The sequence below is a fragment of the Brassica napus genome, chromosome C5, assembly GCF_020379485.1.
Source record: "Brassica napus cultivar Da-Ae chromosome C5, Da-Ae, whole genome shotgun sequence".
Taxonomy (NCBI): domain Eukaryota; kingdom Viridiplantae; phylum Streptophyta; class Magnoliopsida; order Brassicales; family Brassicaceae; genus Brassica; species Brassica napus.
This window is the reverse complement of record NC_063448.1, coordinates 45,996,708-46,015,756: the sequence shown is the minus strand read 5'-3', so window position 1 is coordinate 46,015,756 and position 19,049 is coordinate 45,996,708. Positions and strand designations below refer to the sequence as shown.

The window sequence follows — 19,049 nt, the reverse complement described above, 5'->3', positions numbered from 1 at the left end:
TGAAACCACCGCAGGTAGCCTCAGACGGGAGCTCTGCACCTCAAATCCCGCAGCTAATAACCAGCTCCTGATGGATAGCCTCGACTTGATCGAGGAAAGACGAGACCAAGCCTTGCTTCGCATTCAAAATTATCAGCAAGCAATGGCACGACACTACAATTCCAAAGTAAGGCCCCGACAGTTCGCCGTAGGGGACCTAGTGCTTAGGAAAGTGTTCGAAGGAACAAAGGAACCGGGAGCTGGAAAGTTAGGAACCAACTGGGAAGGACCTACCGAATTATCCACATAGTACGACCCGGAGTTTACAAACTCCAGAAGGTACGAACCGGGGTACCTGAAATCCGATCGTGGAATGCCACGAACCTCAAAAGATACTATCATTAGGTACCTAAAACCCCTGAACTACGTTTGGCTTGATCCCTTGACTGGGTACGTAGGCAGCTCCGTCATGAGTGCAGCCCCAACCTCTTCTCACCAACCTCCTCACCTAAGCCAAAGGGGCAGGTGTTACCAAGAACACTTAGCCTAAAAATAGTTACTGTGTAAATAATCTGAATCATGTATTCTCTGATATCTGATATTAATAAAACGATTGATTCAGTTTCATAAACATCAAAGGTCTTAAAACCCTCCAAGAAAATTTAGGTCCCCCTAAATCGGGACCTAAGCTCAACAATCTCGAATACATTCAGGTCCCTGAAAACCTGAACCTAAGGTCTTAAAATCCTTAATACACCCAGAGGTCTTAAAATCCTTAACATAAACTAAGGTCTTAAAATCCTTAACAATCAGCAAGGTCTTAAAATCCTTAACAATCAACAAGGTCTTAAAATCCTTAACATAAACTAAGGTCTTAAAATCCTTAACAATCAGCAAGGTCTTAAAATCCTTAACAATCAACCAGGTCCTAAAATCCTAATCAAAACCAGAAGGTCTTGAAACCCTTATCAAAATCGAAAAGTCTTAAAATCCTAAAGAATCAGGAAAATCCCGAAATTCCTCAATTCCATCCGTTAAACTTCAAAGGCCTCGAAGTCCTTCGAATTAACTCAGGTCCCTATGAATCTAAATAAAGGTTCCTACGAACCTGAACAACCAGGTCCCAGAACCTTACGAATCGGACTCAGGTCCCCGAGCTAAAATCAAGAACTCCTCTTTAAGGTTATCACGACCGAATATCCATTAAGCTAAATGCTTATCATAAATAAAGACTAAAGGTCCTAATCCGACTCAACGATGACGGCACAACTCATCTGAGATTCGCAATCACTATAATTAAATGAAACGAGGTTAAGTTCAAAAACTTAAAACAGAAATAATAGCCACGATTTAAACATAAGAAAGGGTTTAAAAACCTCCCCAGGCTATTGAAATCCAGCAAGCGTTAAGGTTTAAAGGCCTCCTCAGGCACTAAGTCACAAAACATAACGAAACAAAGCCCTTAGGCGAAGTCTTAAAAACACAAAACATAAAGTTAAAAGAGCCGTAGCTCTCAATCTTCCTTCTCTTCCTGAATCGGATCACCAGCACCGGCAGGAACTCCCTCATCGATCACATTGCCGTCACCTCCTATTGCTGCCTCGACTGGAGCTAAGTCAGGAGCCATCAAACCCAAATTAGAGCCATACTCCCCAGAAAAGGATGGATTAAACATGTTAATCTCGAAAGTACCTGAACTCTCCGAGATCTGGGGAAGAGGAAGCTTGCTGACCGAGAAGTCAGAGACTTGAGCCTTCTCATACGCAGTTGTCGCTTCTGGTAATAAGGCCACCAATTGGTTGTACTCCTCTTCAACGCTTGGATCTTGTTGTTCAGCATATCCTTCAAGAGGTCGGCATTAGCTTGGAGCTCCTGAGCGTACACCAAAGCGTCGACCTCATCTTTCTTCCTAGCAAACTTCTCCTTAACACAGACCAGGATCTTGCCGTAAGCTTCGGCGACTTCTTTCTTCCCTTCCCTGACAGCCAGCTTGACTTCAGCTTCCTTGTTCTTCTGGCTATCCCGGGATGAGGCAATGAGCTCACGTACTTGATGCTCAGCTATCTTTCGAGCAGCCTCTAAATCATTGATCCTCCTGCTCTTCACCTGGATATCGAGCTTTTGACTCTCGATCTCTCCTTGCTGAGCATCGGCCTTCGAGCCTAGCCTCGTCACTTCGGCTTCGAGTTCAGAAATTCGAACCCGGCTTGGTCAAGATCGGTTTTGGCTGCCTTAACCATCTCGGTAACCTCAGCAAGTTCACCAGCATTGGGGGCAGCACACAGAGCATTCTCAAACCTGAGCTGGGCCCTGTTAACAGCCCCAGCCAACTGCAATAAATCCAAAGAAAATATATATATAATCATCGTCTCCAAAGAATGTAAACAAATAACAGATAGAGATCACGTACCTGACCCATACAGTGGGCAATATCGAGATACTCATCTCGGTTAGTCAGGTCCTTGAGCGCTGGAAGGGGACATCCCACGCTCTTCAGGTGCCTCATTATCGCAGCTAGGCCCCAAGAGTCATCCAGGATCGACCCAGGCTTCGAATGGGTAAAGCTCCACCCAACAGTCCCTCCTCTAGAGGACGAGGAAGAAGAACGGATGGAAGCCCCGCCCTGATCGATCCTGGGCCTCTTGTGTCTCGACGGCTCGATCTCAAAGGTACCCTTCGGAGCCTGGTAGTCAGCCTCCGGCACCTGGACCTCAGGGAGAGGAGCAGCATCCTGAGCTACAACCTCAGTTGGAGCAGTCTCGACAACAGGTTTGGATCCTCCGTCGTCCAAAACTTCCTTCATTGAGATAAGGAACGATCCTCCTTGGTTCCTGTCGCTTCCATGAGAAGCACTGGCAGCTTTAGAGGGGTTACCCCTAGAACGGAATGACGGTCGCAGAGTCATGTCACCTGGCTGAGACTTTTCAGTTCCCGAAGCACTAGCACCAGTTGAGATCGATACAACCGAATCGCCTGCCGAAACTGGAACAATGGAAATCCTTAAGTTTAAAAACTTCAAAGCGATAAAATCATTGAAAAGGTTCGGACAAGAACTCACTCTCAGGTTCTCAGCAGGAATGGGATCTGGAAAGAGGCGTTGTAGGTATCTGGGAATCTGGCTGCACTTATTCGAGAAGTGGTGTAGGCCACCCAGGTACAGGGACTCTGTTGCAACTTGCGGTATAGAGCCCTGGTGAGCTTGGTAGAGAGCTTCGGGGGATCTTCGATTTCTGCAAGTAAATCAGAGCAAAAGGTTACTCGGCCATAAATGAATAAAACGAAAAAAAGCATATCCCTAGAATTCCTAACCAGATGGATTAGTCAAGTGACCCTAAGGTTCCGACCCACAGGAACCGTCGAAGGATCAACTTTAACATAAAAATACTTCTTCCTCCAGTCATCATCACTACTAGAGAATCTGAAGATAACATGATTGGGACGACTAGGGAGGTAGTAGGTCCCGGTACCACCCTCCTTAGAGGCGCTTTCCTTCAGGGAAAGAGGCTCATAAGTTCGGTAAGACCGACGCTAACCCCCTCCTCTTTGGACCTAGTGATAAAGCCGTTTATCACCCGGATAACCGAGGGACAGAGTTGGGAAAGGGCTAACTGATAATGATCTAGTAGATCAAGCAGTAGTAGGGTCGGAAGAGGAAATCTCAAGTGAGACTTGGAGATGTACTTCTCATGGCAACAGAACCAACCCTCCGGAGCGGTCTCGGGGGTTTCGTCAGAATTACAGGCACGGCCAAGCTCCTTTGGGCGAGAGCTTGAACCATGAGGTTAACCACGTCTTGATTTTTCAGCAACGAAGGCGAGTGAGGACTGCTCCCACTAGAATCGTCTTTCTTCTTCCGTTTAGAAACTCTGGTCGCGATTGCCTCCCTGGCTGTCTTTTTCCCCTTCCTCATCTTGGCCGATTTCTTGCTTAACTTTCAGTAGTTTAGCTCCAGAAGCAGAGGGAGGCATCCCGGATTCCCCGGAACCTTCTTTCGGATGATCCATAGTATGGGAAGGTTAAGGAGAAAATCGATTGCAAGGTTTGGGAGAGAATTTGCAGAGAAAAGTAACGAGGAAGATAAAAAAATCGCAGTAAAGTAAAAAGAGAGAAGAGAGAAGTACCTTGAAAACCGAACGGAGGCGTGGAGAAAGTGGAAGGCTAGCAGTTAATGTTCACCGCTTTATATCCCATCACCTCTCGAGATTCGGAAAAGTCATTTCAAACCCTCTCCATCTGAACCATAGATTCTGCCAAACGTAATAAAGACCGTTAGATCGAGTAAGCTGAATCTAAATTGGATAAGAACTAATCATTATCTTAACGAAAAGATAAGATCGATAGCTAGATTCTAGCTTCCGAGACAAAGGATTTTATTCGGAAGCTGGGGGCAAATGTTGGACCCGAATATGAGCCTCAGGTGAGGTACCGATAAGCGTGAGCTAGCAGCATGTGGGTTGCGATAAGCCCATCATAACAAAGGGAGCTGAAAGCCGAGCTGACGATTGGACCTGGGAGACATCATAGCAGAGGTCACGACAGAAAGTGAGCTAACACCTTAAGAGACTCGGTCAAGAGGAGCCTAAAGCGAGCTCCGTAATTGAAGCCAAATATCTAGGAGAACAGTTGAAGGGTTGCCAACGAAACCTAGACTATATAAAGATGGAGAAGATAAAAGACAAGGGCTCTCTTTTTTTTCATGGATGAACTTTTGTACTAGATTAAAAGCATTACGTATTCTTTGATCATCACAAGATACATTCCTTTGTATTCATCATCTTTCAACTCATCAATAAAATCATATTCATTCTTCAAGTTTATTTACGGGATTCAGCCCACGATTCTCATTCATCTCTCTTGACCTAACCTAAATCTAAGAAGTGAAACCTTGTCTCTCACAATTACCTTGCCTGACCACTGAATATATGAATGATTCTATTGATAATGAATCGCCTAAGGGCATGGCATTACCAAGTAAGAAATCGTGAATGGGGTATAGTAGCCTAGTAAGAAAACTATGGCCAAGGCATTGTCTAAAGGGATTAGATACACCCAATAATATGTGGACCCATTGAGTTATATAATGGTTTCTAAATAGAACAATGGGCAAACAAAGGAAATAAGTTCCTCAGATTTGAAAGAAAATCACCTAAGACCTTAAAAGAAAGTGGAAGACTATACCTATGTACTCTTCTACTGATCAATACTATGCTACAGATCAGTATGATAAGAGGCAAGAGCCGTGGTGACTATATACTGATATATCCCACGAAATCATAAACTTTAGGGCAAGACCGGATTAGCCATCCTAAGTCTAAATTTGATGCAAAGATTAATATTGAAAAGGCACAAAGAATTATCCGTAAAAGATCTCACGTTGTGAAACATGTACACAAAGGGAAATCATTAAGGCTTTATTGTCTCAAGCACCACGAAATTATAGTATGTTCATGAGGGGAAGAGAGGATAAACCATGCTCAATACTACAAGTTCGTGTACTACTATGGTCTAGACCATGTTTTAAACGGCCAAACCATAAAGGCCATTACTCGGCCGAAGAGACCATGTCATAAATGGCTCAACCGTAAAGGCCATAACGGCCGGAAAGACCATTACCTACACAGGTTCGGCCATATAAGCCATTATCTATAAGGATAAGAATATAAAGTCTATAAGCTTGGAGACATTATGAATTTACATGTATAAACTGATAATATGCATCAGGCCATATAAAGAGCATACACTACAAGAAAACAGCGGTATTCTGACGGACATTCCGACGGAAAATGAAATCCTCGGAATATCCGAGGAATTTCCGAGGAAACACAAAATTGGGTTTCCTCGGAATTTCCTCGGAATATACCGACGGAATTCCGAGGAAATATTAATCGTCGGAATATGCCGAGGAAATTCCGAGGAAAAATGGGTTCCTCGGAAAAACCGATGAGTTCCGAGGAAATATTATAGCCGTTGGAGAACCGTTGGGGGATTTTACAAAATTCCGAGGAAATTCCGACGAACTAGCCGTTTCCGTCGGAATTTCCTCGGTCTGTCGGCAGGATTTAACTATAAATACAAGCACTCCTCTTCCTCTTCATTCACTCCATATCTTCATCCTCCTCTTACTCTATTTACACACGAATTTGATTCATAAAAAATATGTCTTCTTCAAATTATTTCGTTCTTGGATCGATCGACCTCATTTGGATCCGAACACGAGATTGCTTACGGAAGAATACCAACGAGGTATAACCGAATTCATGGGGTTAGTTCACCGACAACCGGAAGAAAAAACAGGTATGTTAAGATGTCCCTGCTCTAATTGTAAAAATAGAAAGGTTATTAAAGAGTGAGATGTTTGGACTCATCTATATTTGAGTGGGTTTACACGAAGTTACAATATTTGGTATCATCATGGGGAAACTGATTATAACATGGTAGTACTAGCGAACCTCAGTCAGCGGTTAGATTAGAAGAACCAATTAGAACGGATGTAGATTATGGTGTAGGTACTGAGCAAATGGTAAATGATCATTTTAGAGAGGAAGATTTACCCAATGCAGAAGCTAGGAGATTTATGATATGTTGGATGCTGGAAAGCAACCATTGTACGAAGGTTGCAGAGATGGTCATTCAGCTTTATCATCTGCAATAAGATTGATGGGCATTAAAACAGATTATAATTTGGCTGAAGACTGTGTGGATGCGATTGCTGATTTTGTAAAAGGTATTCTACCCGAGGATAATGTAGCTCCTGGTTCATACTACGAGGTTCAGAAACTCGTAGCTGGTCTTGGTTTATCGTATCAGGTAATAGATGTATGCAGCGACAACTGCATGATTTATTGGAGGGCGGATGAACAGCGGGTTACATGCAAATTTGTGGAAAGCCTCGTTATAAAGATACGAGTGGAAGAGTTCCAGTGCCATATAATAGGATGTGGTATTTACCTTTGACAGAAAGGTTGCAGAGGTTGTATCTGTCTGAACGCACAGCGCAACCAATGAGATGGCATGCGGAGCAGCACTCAACAGATGGTGAGATCAGACATCCTTAGATGCAAAAGCGTGGAAGCATTTCCAATCAAAGTATCCGACTTTGCGTATGAGAGAAGAAATGTCTATCTTGGATTATGTACTGATGGTTTCAGTCCGTTTGGCAAGAGTGGAAGACAGTATTCTCTATGGCCTGTCATTCTTACACCATACAACCTACCCCCAAACTTGTGCTTGCGACGAGAGTTTTTGTTTCTCTCGATTCTCGTTCCCGGACCAGAGCATCCTAAGAGATCACTTGATGTGTTTCTTCAGCCACTAATATATGAGTTGCAACAACTATGGGCTCAAGGTGCTGAAACATACGATGTTTCGTGTAAAGAAAACTTTCAAATGCGGGCAGTACTAATGTGGACAATAAGTGATTTTCCAGCATATGGTATGTTGTCTGGATGGACAACGCATGGAAGGCTATCATGTCCATATTGTCAAGATAACACTGATGCTTTCCAACTAAAACACGGAAGGAAAACGTGTTGGTTTGACTGTCACAGGAGATTCCTACCACCTGATCATCCATATCGTAGGAGTAGGAATTTGTTTACGAAGAACAAGAGGGTGTTTGACAGTCCACCTCCGGAAATTTGTGGGAAAGATTTGAAGATACAACTAAGAGATTTTGGTGCAGAAAGGACGCCAGACGTCGGTGGACATGAGCGTTTTCCGGTAGATGCTGTTGGAGAACTACATAACTGGCACAAAAAAAGTATTTTCTGGGATCTGCCATACTGGGAGGATCATCTGCTAAGGCATAATTTAGATGTCATGCATATTGAGAAGAACTTTTTTGACAATCTCATGAACACGATCCTTAATGTTCAAGGTAAAAAAAGGATAATTTGAAGTCAAGACTGGATTTAGTCGATATATGTGCTCGTTCAGAACTTCATGTTGATGAGAATGGTAGGACTCCTTTTCCCATATACCGACTTGATGCAGCGGGAAAAGATGCGTTTTGATTGGATTTCAAACGATTGGAATTTCCAGACGGTACGATCAAATTTGCGTAACTGTATCGACAGAAAGGAAGGAAAGTTTCTGGCTTGAAAAGCCACGATTTGCCATGTATGATGCAGCGCCTCCTTCCGTTCGCCTTCAAGGAAACTATTACCACGAAATGTTCATGAAAGCAATTGCAGGGGGATAAGTGGTTTTTTCCGCGATTTATGCACGAGCAGTGACTCTGAAGTTGAAAAATTGAAGACTAACATAGCCGGATTCAGGCAAACTGAGAAGATATTTCCTCCATCATTTTTAGTTATGGGAGCATCTGTTATTCACCTAGGAAGAAATTGGAACCTTGGGGTCCTGTGCAGTATAGATGGAGTATATGTAGAGCGGTGTTGGACCCGAATATGACCCTCAGGTGAGGTACCGATAAGCGTGAGCTAGCATGTGGGTTGCGATAAGCCCATCATAACAAAGGGAGCTGAAAGCCGAGCTGACGACTGGACCTGGGAGACATCATAGCAGAGGTCACGACAGAAAGTGAGCTAACACCTTAAGAGACTCGGTCAAGAGGAGCCTAAAGCGAGTTCCGTAATTGAAGCCGAATATCTCGGAGAACAGTTGAAGGGTTGCCAACGAAACCTAGACTATATAAAGACGGAGAAGATAAAAGACAAGCCATCTCTTTTCCATATATCAACTTTTGTACTAGATTAAAAGCATTACGTATTCTTTAGTAATCATCTCAAGATACATTCCTTTGTATTCATCATCTTTCAACTCATCAATAAAATCATATTCATTCTTCAAGTTTATTTACGGGATTCAGCCCACGATTCTCATTCATCTCTCTTGACCTAACCTAAATCTAAGAAGTGAAACCTTGTCTCTCACAATTGGCGCCGTCTGTGGGGACAAATAATCGAATCCCTTTCTCTAAAGCTTAAAGGATGAATCCATTAGACGGAACGAATCCATCTAACCCCGATCAATCGAACCAGAGCAATAGCTCACCGAATCGCACTGCTCCGGGGGCAAATAACCCGAGAGCCTCCGGAGGGACCAACTCTGGGTCCTCAGCCCTCAATAACCCATCGCATCAATCCGCTCCGAACCAAACGGAAGATCAGCTTTCTGAGATCCGTCGGATGATGCTCCAGTTAGTGGACAAAGCTCAAGAGACCGAGCGAACGGTGCAACAGTTAGCCGAACGGCAGCAACAGTTCGAAGAGATAACCAGATCTCAATCCGCAACGACCCAACCGTCCGTCCACCAGGGAAGAGGAGTCACTTTCCATGAACGGTTAGCTGACCCTTCCTTCCCTAGAGAGCGCCTGAACTTCTCCCCTGATAGCCCAGGTGCAGAAGGGCAGGAACCTGCTTTCCAAACGCCTCGCGCTAGGACAGCTCCTGCGTTTACCCCTCCTATCACCAGCACCATGGGGAGCAATGTAGCTACAACTAGCTCCATGCCTGATCGAAACACCGGTGGGAGCACCCGTTTGCCTCCACCGCCACCTCCTTCCGGGTCTGGAGCAGGAACCAACATACCGTCCGGGGCCAGAACATCAGCTTCAGTGTTTCAAGCTAGGGTTTCAACCCCAAGCACAGACGAATACCAAAGGACGGATGCTGATCCTGCAGCTCTCCGCACTAACCTCGCTCGGAGCCTAAGGACCAATGAGCGACCTATTTCGCCAGCTAGCTGGGAAGACGACCGAGCTCGGTCTCACCAGGAACCTGCTCGCCGAGTATCTGATAATGACCCAAATGTCCTTCCCTTCGAGGGACCTGACGCAATTCGCAGGTACATGGAGCGAACCCACGCAGCTCTCCAGAAATTGGGAGCTCAAGTTCACAAGGTAACGAGCTCAGCTCCCGAAATCGAGAGCTTAATTGAGGAGACTCGTGGAACTCCGTTCACCGATAGAATTGCCAACTCTTACATAAGAGATACTCGAAAAATTAAGATTCCTGAATACGATGGGAACGCAGACCCAAAGGCCTATTTAAGAGCCTTCCGATTAGCTATCGTTAAAGCTCACTTCACAAAGGAAGAGTGTGATGCAGGATATTGCAGAACATTTGCCGAAAACCTGATCGGAACAGCTCTCGAATGGTTCTCCAGCCTCGAGCCGAACTCTATAGACAGTTTCGATCAATTGGCTAACGCCTTTATGAAGCAATATTCAACTCACATCCTGAAACAAGCGTCTGAGGCTGACCTCTGGAAGATCAGACAAGGACTGGGAGACTCACTGCGAGTCTACATCGAAAAGTTCAGAGCAGTAAGAACTAAACTCTCGAATCCCAACGATCAGGTAGCCATTGAGGCTCTTAGGAGAGGTCTCTGGTATAAATCAGGTTTCTTCTCGGAGCTAACGCTAAATCCCCCTCCAACTATCGATGACGCCCTCCATAAGGCCTCTAGATACATTACCTTGGAGGAGGAAATGGCAGCATTAGATAAGCTCCACAGAAAACCCCAGAGTCACCCGAAAGGCGAAGCCTCCGATGGAAAGGGACCTCACAAAAGAGGTAGCTCCCGAAATAATCAGACCCAGGGAGAACATTCTTACGTAGTCGAGGAAGACAAGGAAGAAAAACCTGTCGCCGCGACAGCTAAAGCCCCCTGGTCCAAAGGTTATGACGAGAGCAAACATTGCTCTTACCACGATCGAAAGGGACATTCAACCGAAGAATGTTGGGACCTCCAACGACAACTGGCTGCTAAATTCGCAGCCGGAGAAATAAAAGATGTGGACCTCAAAAAGCCACAACCTTATCAGAAGAGAGGTCCCAGAGATAGCTCTCCAAAACGCGAGAGGTCACCTGAAAAAGAAACAGACTCACCACCCCCAGCTCCCAAAAAGAGAGTCGATATGATCCTTGGAAAGTTTCCACAAGGAAAAAGCCTACAAATCGAGGCCCTCTTGAGTAAACCACCTCCCCAATCGAGCCCTGGCTCAAGGATCGATTACATCCTTGGAGGGTCCGATGTGTGTCAAGACTCCGTTAACTCTATTAAAAGTCACGTACGGAAAGCTGTGTCAAACACTCAGTCCAAACCGACCAAGCCTGAGTCTAACACTAAGATCTCTTTCTGGGAGAGTGAGACATTAGACCTCGATAGACCTCATGACGATGCCCTTGTCATAACATTAAATATAGCAGGGTACGAGGTACCTAAGCTCATGATCGACACCGGAAGCTCCGTCGATCTTATTTTCTACAACGCACTAAAGGGAATGGAAATAGACGACTACGAAATTGTCGACCAGAAATCCAACCTCGTAGGTTTCTCAGGTGAAACAGCCACCTCATTGGGAACAATTAAGCTCCCAATTATAGCTGGCGGAGTCATGAAAATGACCAACTTCATAGTTGTCGACAAACCATCCCCTTTCCACGCAATCCTCGGAAGGCCTTGGATTCATAAGATGAAAGCAGTAGCTTCAACTTATCACCAATGCGTGAAATTTCCAACAACCAACGGAATAGCTACCATACACGGTAGCCAAAAGATTTCAAGGATCTGTTACCTGGGAGGATTCGAGATCATAAAAGAATCCCCCCAATAGCAATTACAGATCCAGGAGAGTCGCGAAATGCAACGAAATATCCGAGGTCCCCCTAAGAACCTCACCGAAAAAGTTAGCATCGACGACTCAAATCCTGAGAAACAGGTGAGCATCGGATCCGAGCTACCTCTCGAAACCAAAAAGGAGCTCGTCGAATTCCTAAAACAGAATATCAAAACCTTTGCATGGACCACCAGCGACATGAAAGGCATAGATGCAAATGTCACCACTCATAAGCTCAATGTAGACCCTACTTTTAAACCGATCAAACAGAAACGTCGTAAGCTAGGTCTAGAAAAAGCCCAAGCTGTCAACGACGAGGTCGATCGACTAACAAAGGCCGGGTCCATCCGAGAGGTACAATACCCCGATTGGCTAGCTAACCCAGTGGTAGTAAAAAAGAAGAATGGGAAATGGAGAATCTGTGTAGACTTCACCGATTTAAACAAAGCCTGTCCTAAGGACAGCTTCCCGTTACCTCATATCGATCGTTTGGTCGAAGCAACGGCTGGACACCAGCTCTTGTCCTTTATGGATGCCTTTTCAGGATATAACCAGATTATGATGGATCCTGAGGATCAAGAGAAAACCGCATTCATAACTGAACGAGGAACCTATTGTTACAAGGTCATGCCGTTTGGTTTGAAAAACGCGGGAGCTACCTATCAAAGGTTAGTAAATAAAATGTTCGCTGGACAACTCGGAAAAACCATGGAAGTCTACATCGACGACATGTTAGTCAAATCCTCAAAGGGGGAGGACCACATCTCCCATCTAAGAGAATGTTTCGAAATCCTCAACAAATACGACATGAAGCTAAACCCAGCTAAGTGTACCTTCGGAGTACCTTCCGGCGAATTCCTAGGTTACCTCGTAACCGAAAGAGGCATCGAAGCCAACCCGAAACAAATAGCGACATTCCTGGAAATGCCATCACCTAAAACGACCAGAGAGGTACAAAGATTGACCGGACGGATCGCAGCACTAAATCGATTCATCTCCAGGTCCACCGATAAATGCCTTCCATTCTATAAACTTCTGAAAAATAATAAGAAGTTCTTATGGGATGAAAAGTGCGAAGAAGCCTTCAAACAGCTGAAGGCTTACCTCTCGGAACCTCCGATACTATCCAAACCTGTAGTAGGAGAACCACTGTACCTGTACCTCGCCGTGTCGGCAGCTGCAGTCAGCGGAGTGCTAGTACGAGAGGAACAAAACGAACAGAGACCTGTCTATTATACTAGCAAAAGCTTAATAGACGCCGAGACGAGATATCCCACCATGGAAAAACTAGCCCTAGCAGTCGTGACAGCTGCCAGGAAGCTGCGACCTTATTTCCAATCGCACTCGATCATCGTAATGACCTCACAACCATTACGGACGATTCTGCATAGCCCTAGCCAATCCGGACGATTAGCAAAATGGGCTATAGAGCTCAGCGAGTACGACATCGAGTACAGACCCCGAGCAGCAGCAAAAGCTCAGGTCCTCGCCGATTTCGTTATTGAGCTAGCATCCGAACATCTAGACCAGGAAACAGAGGTTCCGAAATGGAGCCTATACGTGGACGGAGCCTCGTCAAGGCAAGGCTCCGGTGTCGGTTTAAGACTAACCTCCTCAGCCGGAGAAACCATCGAACAATCCTATAGACTTGGATTTAACGCTTCCAACAACGAGGCCGAGTACGAAGCACTAATCGCTGGATTAAAGCTCGCCCTGAGCCTCGGAATTCGGGAGCTAAACGCCTACAGCGACTCGCAGCTGGTAGCTAGCCAGTTTCACGGGGAATACGAAACAAGGGACGAAAGAATGGGGGCATACCTCGAGGTCGTCCTAAACCTCACAAAGCAGTTTGACAAGTTCGAGCTAACGAGGATCCCACGAGGGGAGAACTCCTCAGCAGACGCGCTCGCCGCATTAGCTTCCACATCCGACCCTCTCGTAAAACGAATTATACCCGTGGAAGGAATCGAGAAGCCAAGTATCGACATAGCTACCAAGGCTGAGATGGATAGCAAACCAAAGGAAAAAATAGAGGATAACAGCCTCCCGACGGTAGCTACCCAAGTTTTCACGACATTCTGGTTCCCGAAAACTAGAACACGCAGCTTTAGAAAGCACACCTCCAGGAAAGCAACCCAGAACCCGGAAAACAACGACAAAAGTGAAGGTACTCACCGAAGTTCAGACTCCCTAGAGCCTAACTCTACGAGTACCTCCGGGGGCACCATCCAGACCTCGGAGCCACTTGTCTATAAAGTCCAAACAAGAAGCCGCACCGCTCTTAAAAACGCATCTAGGAACGCTACACAAACCACAGGGGATAACGAGGAAATTGGAGATATTCCTCAGAACCCAGAACCTACTCCAACGAATATCTCCGGGGGCACCACGGCACCAGGTCCCGAACAGGAATCTCCCTCCTCTCTTCACAACAAAGTTGTAGGGAGAGAAGACTGGAGAATACCGATCATGGATTACATCCTAGAGGGAAAAATTCCACCCAACAAGTGGGAGGCTCGAAAACTCAAAGCTTTAGCAGCAAGATACTGTATAATCGAGTCAGCCCTCCACAAACGAAGTGTCTCCGGACCTTACCTAAAATGCGTTCACGGCCTAGTAGCTATGAAACTCATGAAGGAAATGCACGACGGTTCCTGTGGAAACCATTCCGGAGGCAGAGCCTTAGCCATCCGAATAAAAAGACAAGGCTACTTCTGGCCTACCATTATCGCAGATTGTGAGGTCTACTCCTCATCGTGCGACAAATGCCAAAGGCATGCACCGATCATACACCAACCAGCGGAAAAGCTGTCTAACATATCAGCTCCCTACCCATTCATGAGGTGGTCTATGGACATTATAGGTCCATTAGTACCTTCAGGGAAAGGAAAGAAGTTACTAAACCTCCTGGTCCTAACCGACTACTTCACGAAATGGATTGAAGCTGAAGCTTTCCAACAAATAAACAGATTCGAGGTCGAAGGATTTGTTTGGAAAAACATCGTATGCAGGCATGGCGTCCCATACGAAATCGTAACCGACAATGGAGGACAGTTCATATCCCACGACTTCAAAAGTTTCTGCGATAAATGGAACATCCGCCTCACCTTCTCATCACCTCGGCGACCTCAAGGGAACGGACAGGCGGAGGCTGCCAACAAATCAGTTTTAGCAAACCTCAAGAAACGCCTAGGAGCCCAAAAGGAGCTTTGGTCGGAAAAACTACCCGAAGTACTATGGGCCTGCCGAACCACCCCACGAAAAGCTACAGAGGAAACTCCCTTCTCCTTAGCTTATGGGATGGAAGCTGTCGTCCCAGCAGAAACCACCGCAGGTAGCCTCAGACGGGAGCTCTGCACCTCAAATCCCGCAGCTAATAACCAGCTCCTGATGGATAGCCTCGACTTGATCGAGGAAAGACGAGACCAAGCCTTGCTTCGCATTCAAAATTATCAGCAAGCAATGGCACGACACTACAATTCCAAAGTAAGGCCCCGACAGTTCGCCGTAGGGGACCTAGTGCTTAGGAAAGTGTTCGAAGGAACAAAGGAACCGGGAGCTGGAAAGTTAGGAACCAACTGGGAAGGACCCTACCGAATTATCCACATAGTACGACCCGGAGTTTACAAACTCCAGAAGGTACGAACCGGGGTACCTGAAATCCGATCGTGGAATGCCACGAACCTCAAAAGATACTATCATTAGGTACCTAAAACCCCTGAACTACGTTTGGCTTGATCCCTTGACTGGGTACGTAGGCAACTCCGTCATGAGTGCAGCCCCAACCTCTTCTCACCAACCTCCTCACCTAAGCCAAAGGGGCAGGTGTTACCAAGAACACTTAGCCTAAAAATAGTTACTGTGTAAATAATCTGAATCATGTATTCTCTGATATCTGATATTAATAAAACGATTGATTCAGTTTCATAAACATCAAAGGTCTTAAAACCCTCCAAGAAAATTTAGGTCCCCCTAAATCGGGACCTAAGCTCAACAATCTCGAATACATTCAGGTCCCTGAAAACCTGAACCTAAGGTCTTAAAATCCTTAATACACCCAAAGGTCTTAAAATCCTTAACATAAACTAAGGTCTTAAAATCCTTAACAATCAGCAAGGTCCTAAAATCCTTAACAATCAACCAGGTCCTAAAATCCTAATCAAAACCAAAGGTCTTGAAACCCTTATCAAAATCGAAAGGTCTTAAAATCCTAAAGAATCAGGAAAATCCCGAAATTCCTCAATTCCATCCGTTAAACTTCAAAGGCCTCGAAGTCCTTCGAATTAACTCAGGTCCCTATGAATCTAAATCCAGGTTCCTACGAACCTGAACAACCAGGTCCCAGAACCTTTCGAATCGGACTCAGGTCCCCGAGCTAAAATCAAGAACTTCTCTTTAAGGTTATCACGACCGAATATCCATTAAGCTAAATGCTTATCATAAATTAAGACTAAAGGTCCTAATCCGACTCAACGATGACAGCACACAACTCATCTGAGATTCGCAATCACTATGATTAAATGAAACGAGGTTAAGTTCAAAAACTTAAAACAGAAATAATAGCCACGATTTAAACATAAGAAAGGGTTTAAAAGCCTCCCCAGGCTATTGAAATCCAGCAAGTGTTAAGGTTTAAAGGCCTCCTCAGGCACTAAGTCATAATGCATAACGAAACAAAGCCCTTAGGCCGAAGTCTTAAAAACACAAAACATAAAGCTAAAAGAGCCGTAGCTCTCAATCTTCCTTCTCTTCCTGAATCGGATCACCAGCACCGGCAGGAACTCCCTCATCGACCACATTGCCATCACCTCCTATTGCTGCCTCGACTGGAGCTAAGTCAGGAGCCATCAAACCCAAATTAGAGCCATACTCCCCAGAAAAGGATGGATTAAACATGTTAATCTCGAAAGTACCTGAACTCTCCGAGATCTGGGGAAGAGGAAGCTTGCTGACCGAGAAGTCAGAGACTTGAGCCTTCTCATACGCAGTTGTCGCTTCTGGTAATAAGGCCACCAATTGGTTGTACTCCTCTTCAACGCTTTGGATCTTGTTGTTCAGCATATCCTTCAAGAGGTCGGCATTAGCTTGGAGCTCCTGAGCGTACACCAAGGCGTTGACCTCATCTTTCTTCCTAGCAAACTTCTCCTTAACACAGACCAGGATCTTGCCGTAAGCTTCGGCGACTTCTTTCTTCCCTTCCCTGACAGCCAGCTTGACTTCAGCTTCCTTGTTCTTCTGGCTATCCTGGGATGAGGCAATGAGCTCACGTACTTGATGCTCAGCTATCTTTCGAGCAGCCTCCAAATCATTGATCCTCCTGCTCTTCACCTGGATATCGAGCTTTTGACTCTCGATCTCTCCTTGCTGAGCATCGGCCTTCGAGCCTAGCCTCGTCACTTCGGCTTCGAGTTCAGAAATTCGAACCCGGGCTTGGTCAAGATCGGCTTTGGCTGCCTTAACCATCTCGGTAACCTCAGCAAGTTCACCAGCATTGGGGGCAGCACACAGAGCATTCTCAAACCTGAGCTGGGCCCTGTTAACAGCCCCAGCCAACTGCAATAAATCCAAAAAAATATATATATATCATCGTCTCCAAAGAATGTAAACAAAGAACAGATAGAGATCACGTACCTGACCCATACAGTGGGCAATATCGAGATACTCATCTCGGTTAGTCAGGTCCTTGAGCGCTGGAAGGGGACATCCCACGCTCTTCAGGTGCCTCATTATCGCAGCTAGGCCCCAAGAGTCGTCCAGGATCGACCCAGGCTTCGAATGGGTAAAGCTCCACCCAACAGTCCCTCCTCTAGAGGACGAGGAAGAAGAACGGGTGGGAGCTCCGCCCTGATCGGTCCTGGGCCTCTTGTGTCTCGACGGCTCGACCTCAGAGGTACCCTTCGGAGCCTGGTAGTCAGCCTCCGGCACCTGGACCTCAGGGAGAGGAGCAGCATCCTGAGCTACAACCTCAGTTGGAGTAGTCTCGACAACAGGTTTGGATCCTCCGTCGTCCAAAACTTCCTTCATTGAGATAAGGAACGATCCTCCTTGGTTCCTGTCGCTTCCACGAGAAGCACTGGCAGCTTTAGAGGGGTTACCCCTAGAACGGAATGATGGTCGCAGAGTCATGTCACCTGGCTGAGACTTTTCAGTTCCCGAAGCACTAGCACCAGTTGAGATCGATACAACCGAATCGCCTGCCGAAACTGGAACAATGGAAATCCTTAAGTTTAAAAACTTCAAAGCGATAAAATCATTGAAAAGGTTCGGACAAGAACTCACTCTCAAGGTTCTCAGCAGGAATGGGATCTTGGAAAGAGGCGTTGTAGGTATCTGGGAATCTGGCTGCACTTATTCGAGAAGTGGTGTAGGCTACCCAGGTACAGGGACTCTGCTGCAACTTGCGGTATAGAGCCCTGGTGAGCTTGGTAGAGAGCTTCGGAGGATCTTCGATTTCTGCAAGTAAATCAGAGCAAAAAGGTTACTCGGCCATAAATGAATAAAACGGAAAAAGCATATCCCTAGAATTCCTAACCAGATGGATTAGTCCAAGTGACCCTAAGGTTCCGACCCACAGGAACCGTCGAAGGATCAACTTTAACGTAAAAATACTTCTTCCTCCAGTCATCATCACTACTAGAGAACCTGAAGATAACATGATTGGGACGACTAGGGAGGTAGTAGGTCCCGGTACCACCCTCCTTAGAGGCGCTTTCCTTCAGGGAAAAGAGGCTCATAAGTTCGGTAAGACCGACGCTAACCCCCTCCTCTTTGGACCTAGTGATAAAGCCGTTTATCACCCGGATAACCGAGGGACAGAGTTGGGAAAGGGCTAACTGATAATGATCTAGTAGATCAAGCAGTAGGGTCGGAAGAGGAAATCTCAAGTGAGACTTGGAGATGTACTTCTCATGGCAACAGAACCAACCCTCCGGAGCGGTCTCGGGGGTTTCGTCGGAATTACAGGCACGGCCAAGCTCCTTTTGGCCGAGAGCTTGAACCATGAGGTTAACCACGTCTTGATTTTTCAGCAACGAAGGCGAGTGAGGACTGCTCCCACTAGAATCGTCTTTCTTCTTCCGTTTAGAAACTCTGGTCGCGATTGCCTCCCTGGCTGTCTTTTTCCCCTTCCTCATCTTGGCTCCGACTTCTTGCTTAACTTTCAGTAGTTTAGCTCCAGAAGCAGAGGGAGGCATCCCGGATTCCCCGGAACCTTCTTTCGGATGATCCATAGTATGGGAAGGTTAAGGAGAAAATCGATTGCAAGGTTTGGGAGAGAATTTGCAGAGAAAAGTAACGAGGAAGATAAAAAAATCGCAGTAAAATAAAGAGAGAGGAGAGAAGTTACCTTGAAAACCGAACGGAGGCGTGGAGAAAGTGGGAGGCTAGCAGTTAATGTTCACCGCTTTATATCCCATCACCTCTCGAGATTCGGAAAAGTCATTTCAAACCCTCTCCATCTGAACCGTAGATTCTGCCAAACGTAAT

General features: G+C 45.8%; 3 protein-coding genes across 3 annotated transcripts; 1 reads left to right on the top strand and 2 right to left on the bottom strand.

Moving 5' to 3' along the window:
- Positions 1 to 1,458: 1,458 nt before the first annotated feature.
- On the bottom strand, positions 1,459 to 3,018 carry LOC125587628. Its single transcript, XM_048758445.1, has 2 exons — positions 2,390 to 3,018; positions 1,459 to 2,309 (listed from the first exon to the last, which is right to left on the bottom strand). The coding sequence occupies exons 1-2, from the start codon at positions 2,882 to 2,884 to the stop codon at positions 2,151 to 2,153; spliced, it is 654 nt and encodes a 217-aa protein (XP_048614402.1). The 5' UTR covers positions 2,885 to 3,018; the 3' UTR covers positions 1,459 to 2,150.
- An 8,570-nt stretch (positions 3,019 to 11,588) lies between these two features.
- LOC125587627 lies at positions 11,589 to 15,716 on the top strand. Its single transcript, XM_048758444.1, has one exon. It carries the CDS (start codon positions 11,589 to 11,591, stop codon positions 15,267 to 15,269), a length of 3,681 nt encoding a protein of 1,226 aa, XP_048614401.1. The 3' UTR covers positions 15,270 to 15,716.
- A 393-nt stretch (positions 15,717 to 16,109) lies between these two features.
- Positions 16,110 to 18,793, bottom strand: LOC111205672 (meiosis-specific protein ASY2-like). Its single transcript, XM_048757541.1, has 5 exons — positions 18,097 to 18,793; positions 17,946 to 18,017; positions 17,196 to 17,902; positions 16,478 to 17,117; positions 16,110 to 16,396 (listed from the first exon to the last, which is right to left on the bottom strand). The coding sequence occupies exons 1-5, from the start codon at positions 18,791 to 18,793 to the stop codon at positions 16,299 to 16,301; spliced, it is 2,214 nt and encodes a 737-aa protein (XP_048613498.1). The 3' UTR covers positions 16,110 to 16,298.
- Positions 18,794 to 19,049: the final 256 nt, after the last annotated feature.

Coding starts and splice junctions, on each gene's coding strand:
- LOC111205672 (XM_048757541.1), bottom strand. CDS start 18,793: ATGGATCATCCGAAAGAAGGTTCCGGGGAATCCGGGATGCCTCCCTCT. Junction 17,903..17,945: donor CAAGTTGCAGCAGAGTCCCT/GTACCTGGGTAG, acceptor AAGTGCAGCCAG/ATTCCCAGATACCTACAACG. Junction 17,118..17,195: donor TTGCCCACTGTATGGGTCAG/GTACGTGATCTC, acceptor GATTTATTGCAG/TTGGCTGGGGCTGTTAACAG.
- LOC125587628 (XM_048758445.1), bottom strand. CDS start 2,884: ATGACTCTGCGACCGTCATTCCGTTCTAGGGGTAACCCCTCTAAAGCT. Junction 2,310..2,389: donor TTGCCCACTGTATGGGTCAG/GTACGTGATCTC, acceptor GATTTATTGCAG/TTGGCTGGGGCTGTTAACAG.
- LOC125587627 (XM_048758444.1), top strand. CDS start 11,589: ATGCAACGAAATATCCGAGGTCCCCCTAAGAACCTCACCGAAAAAGTT.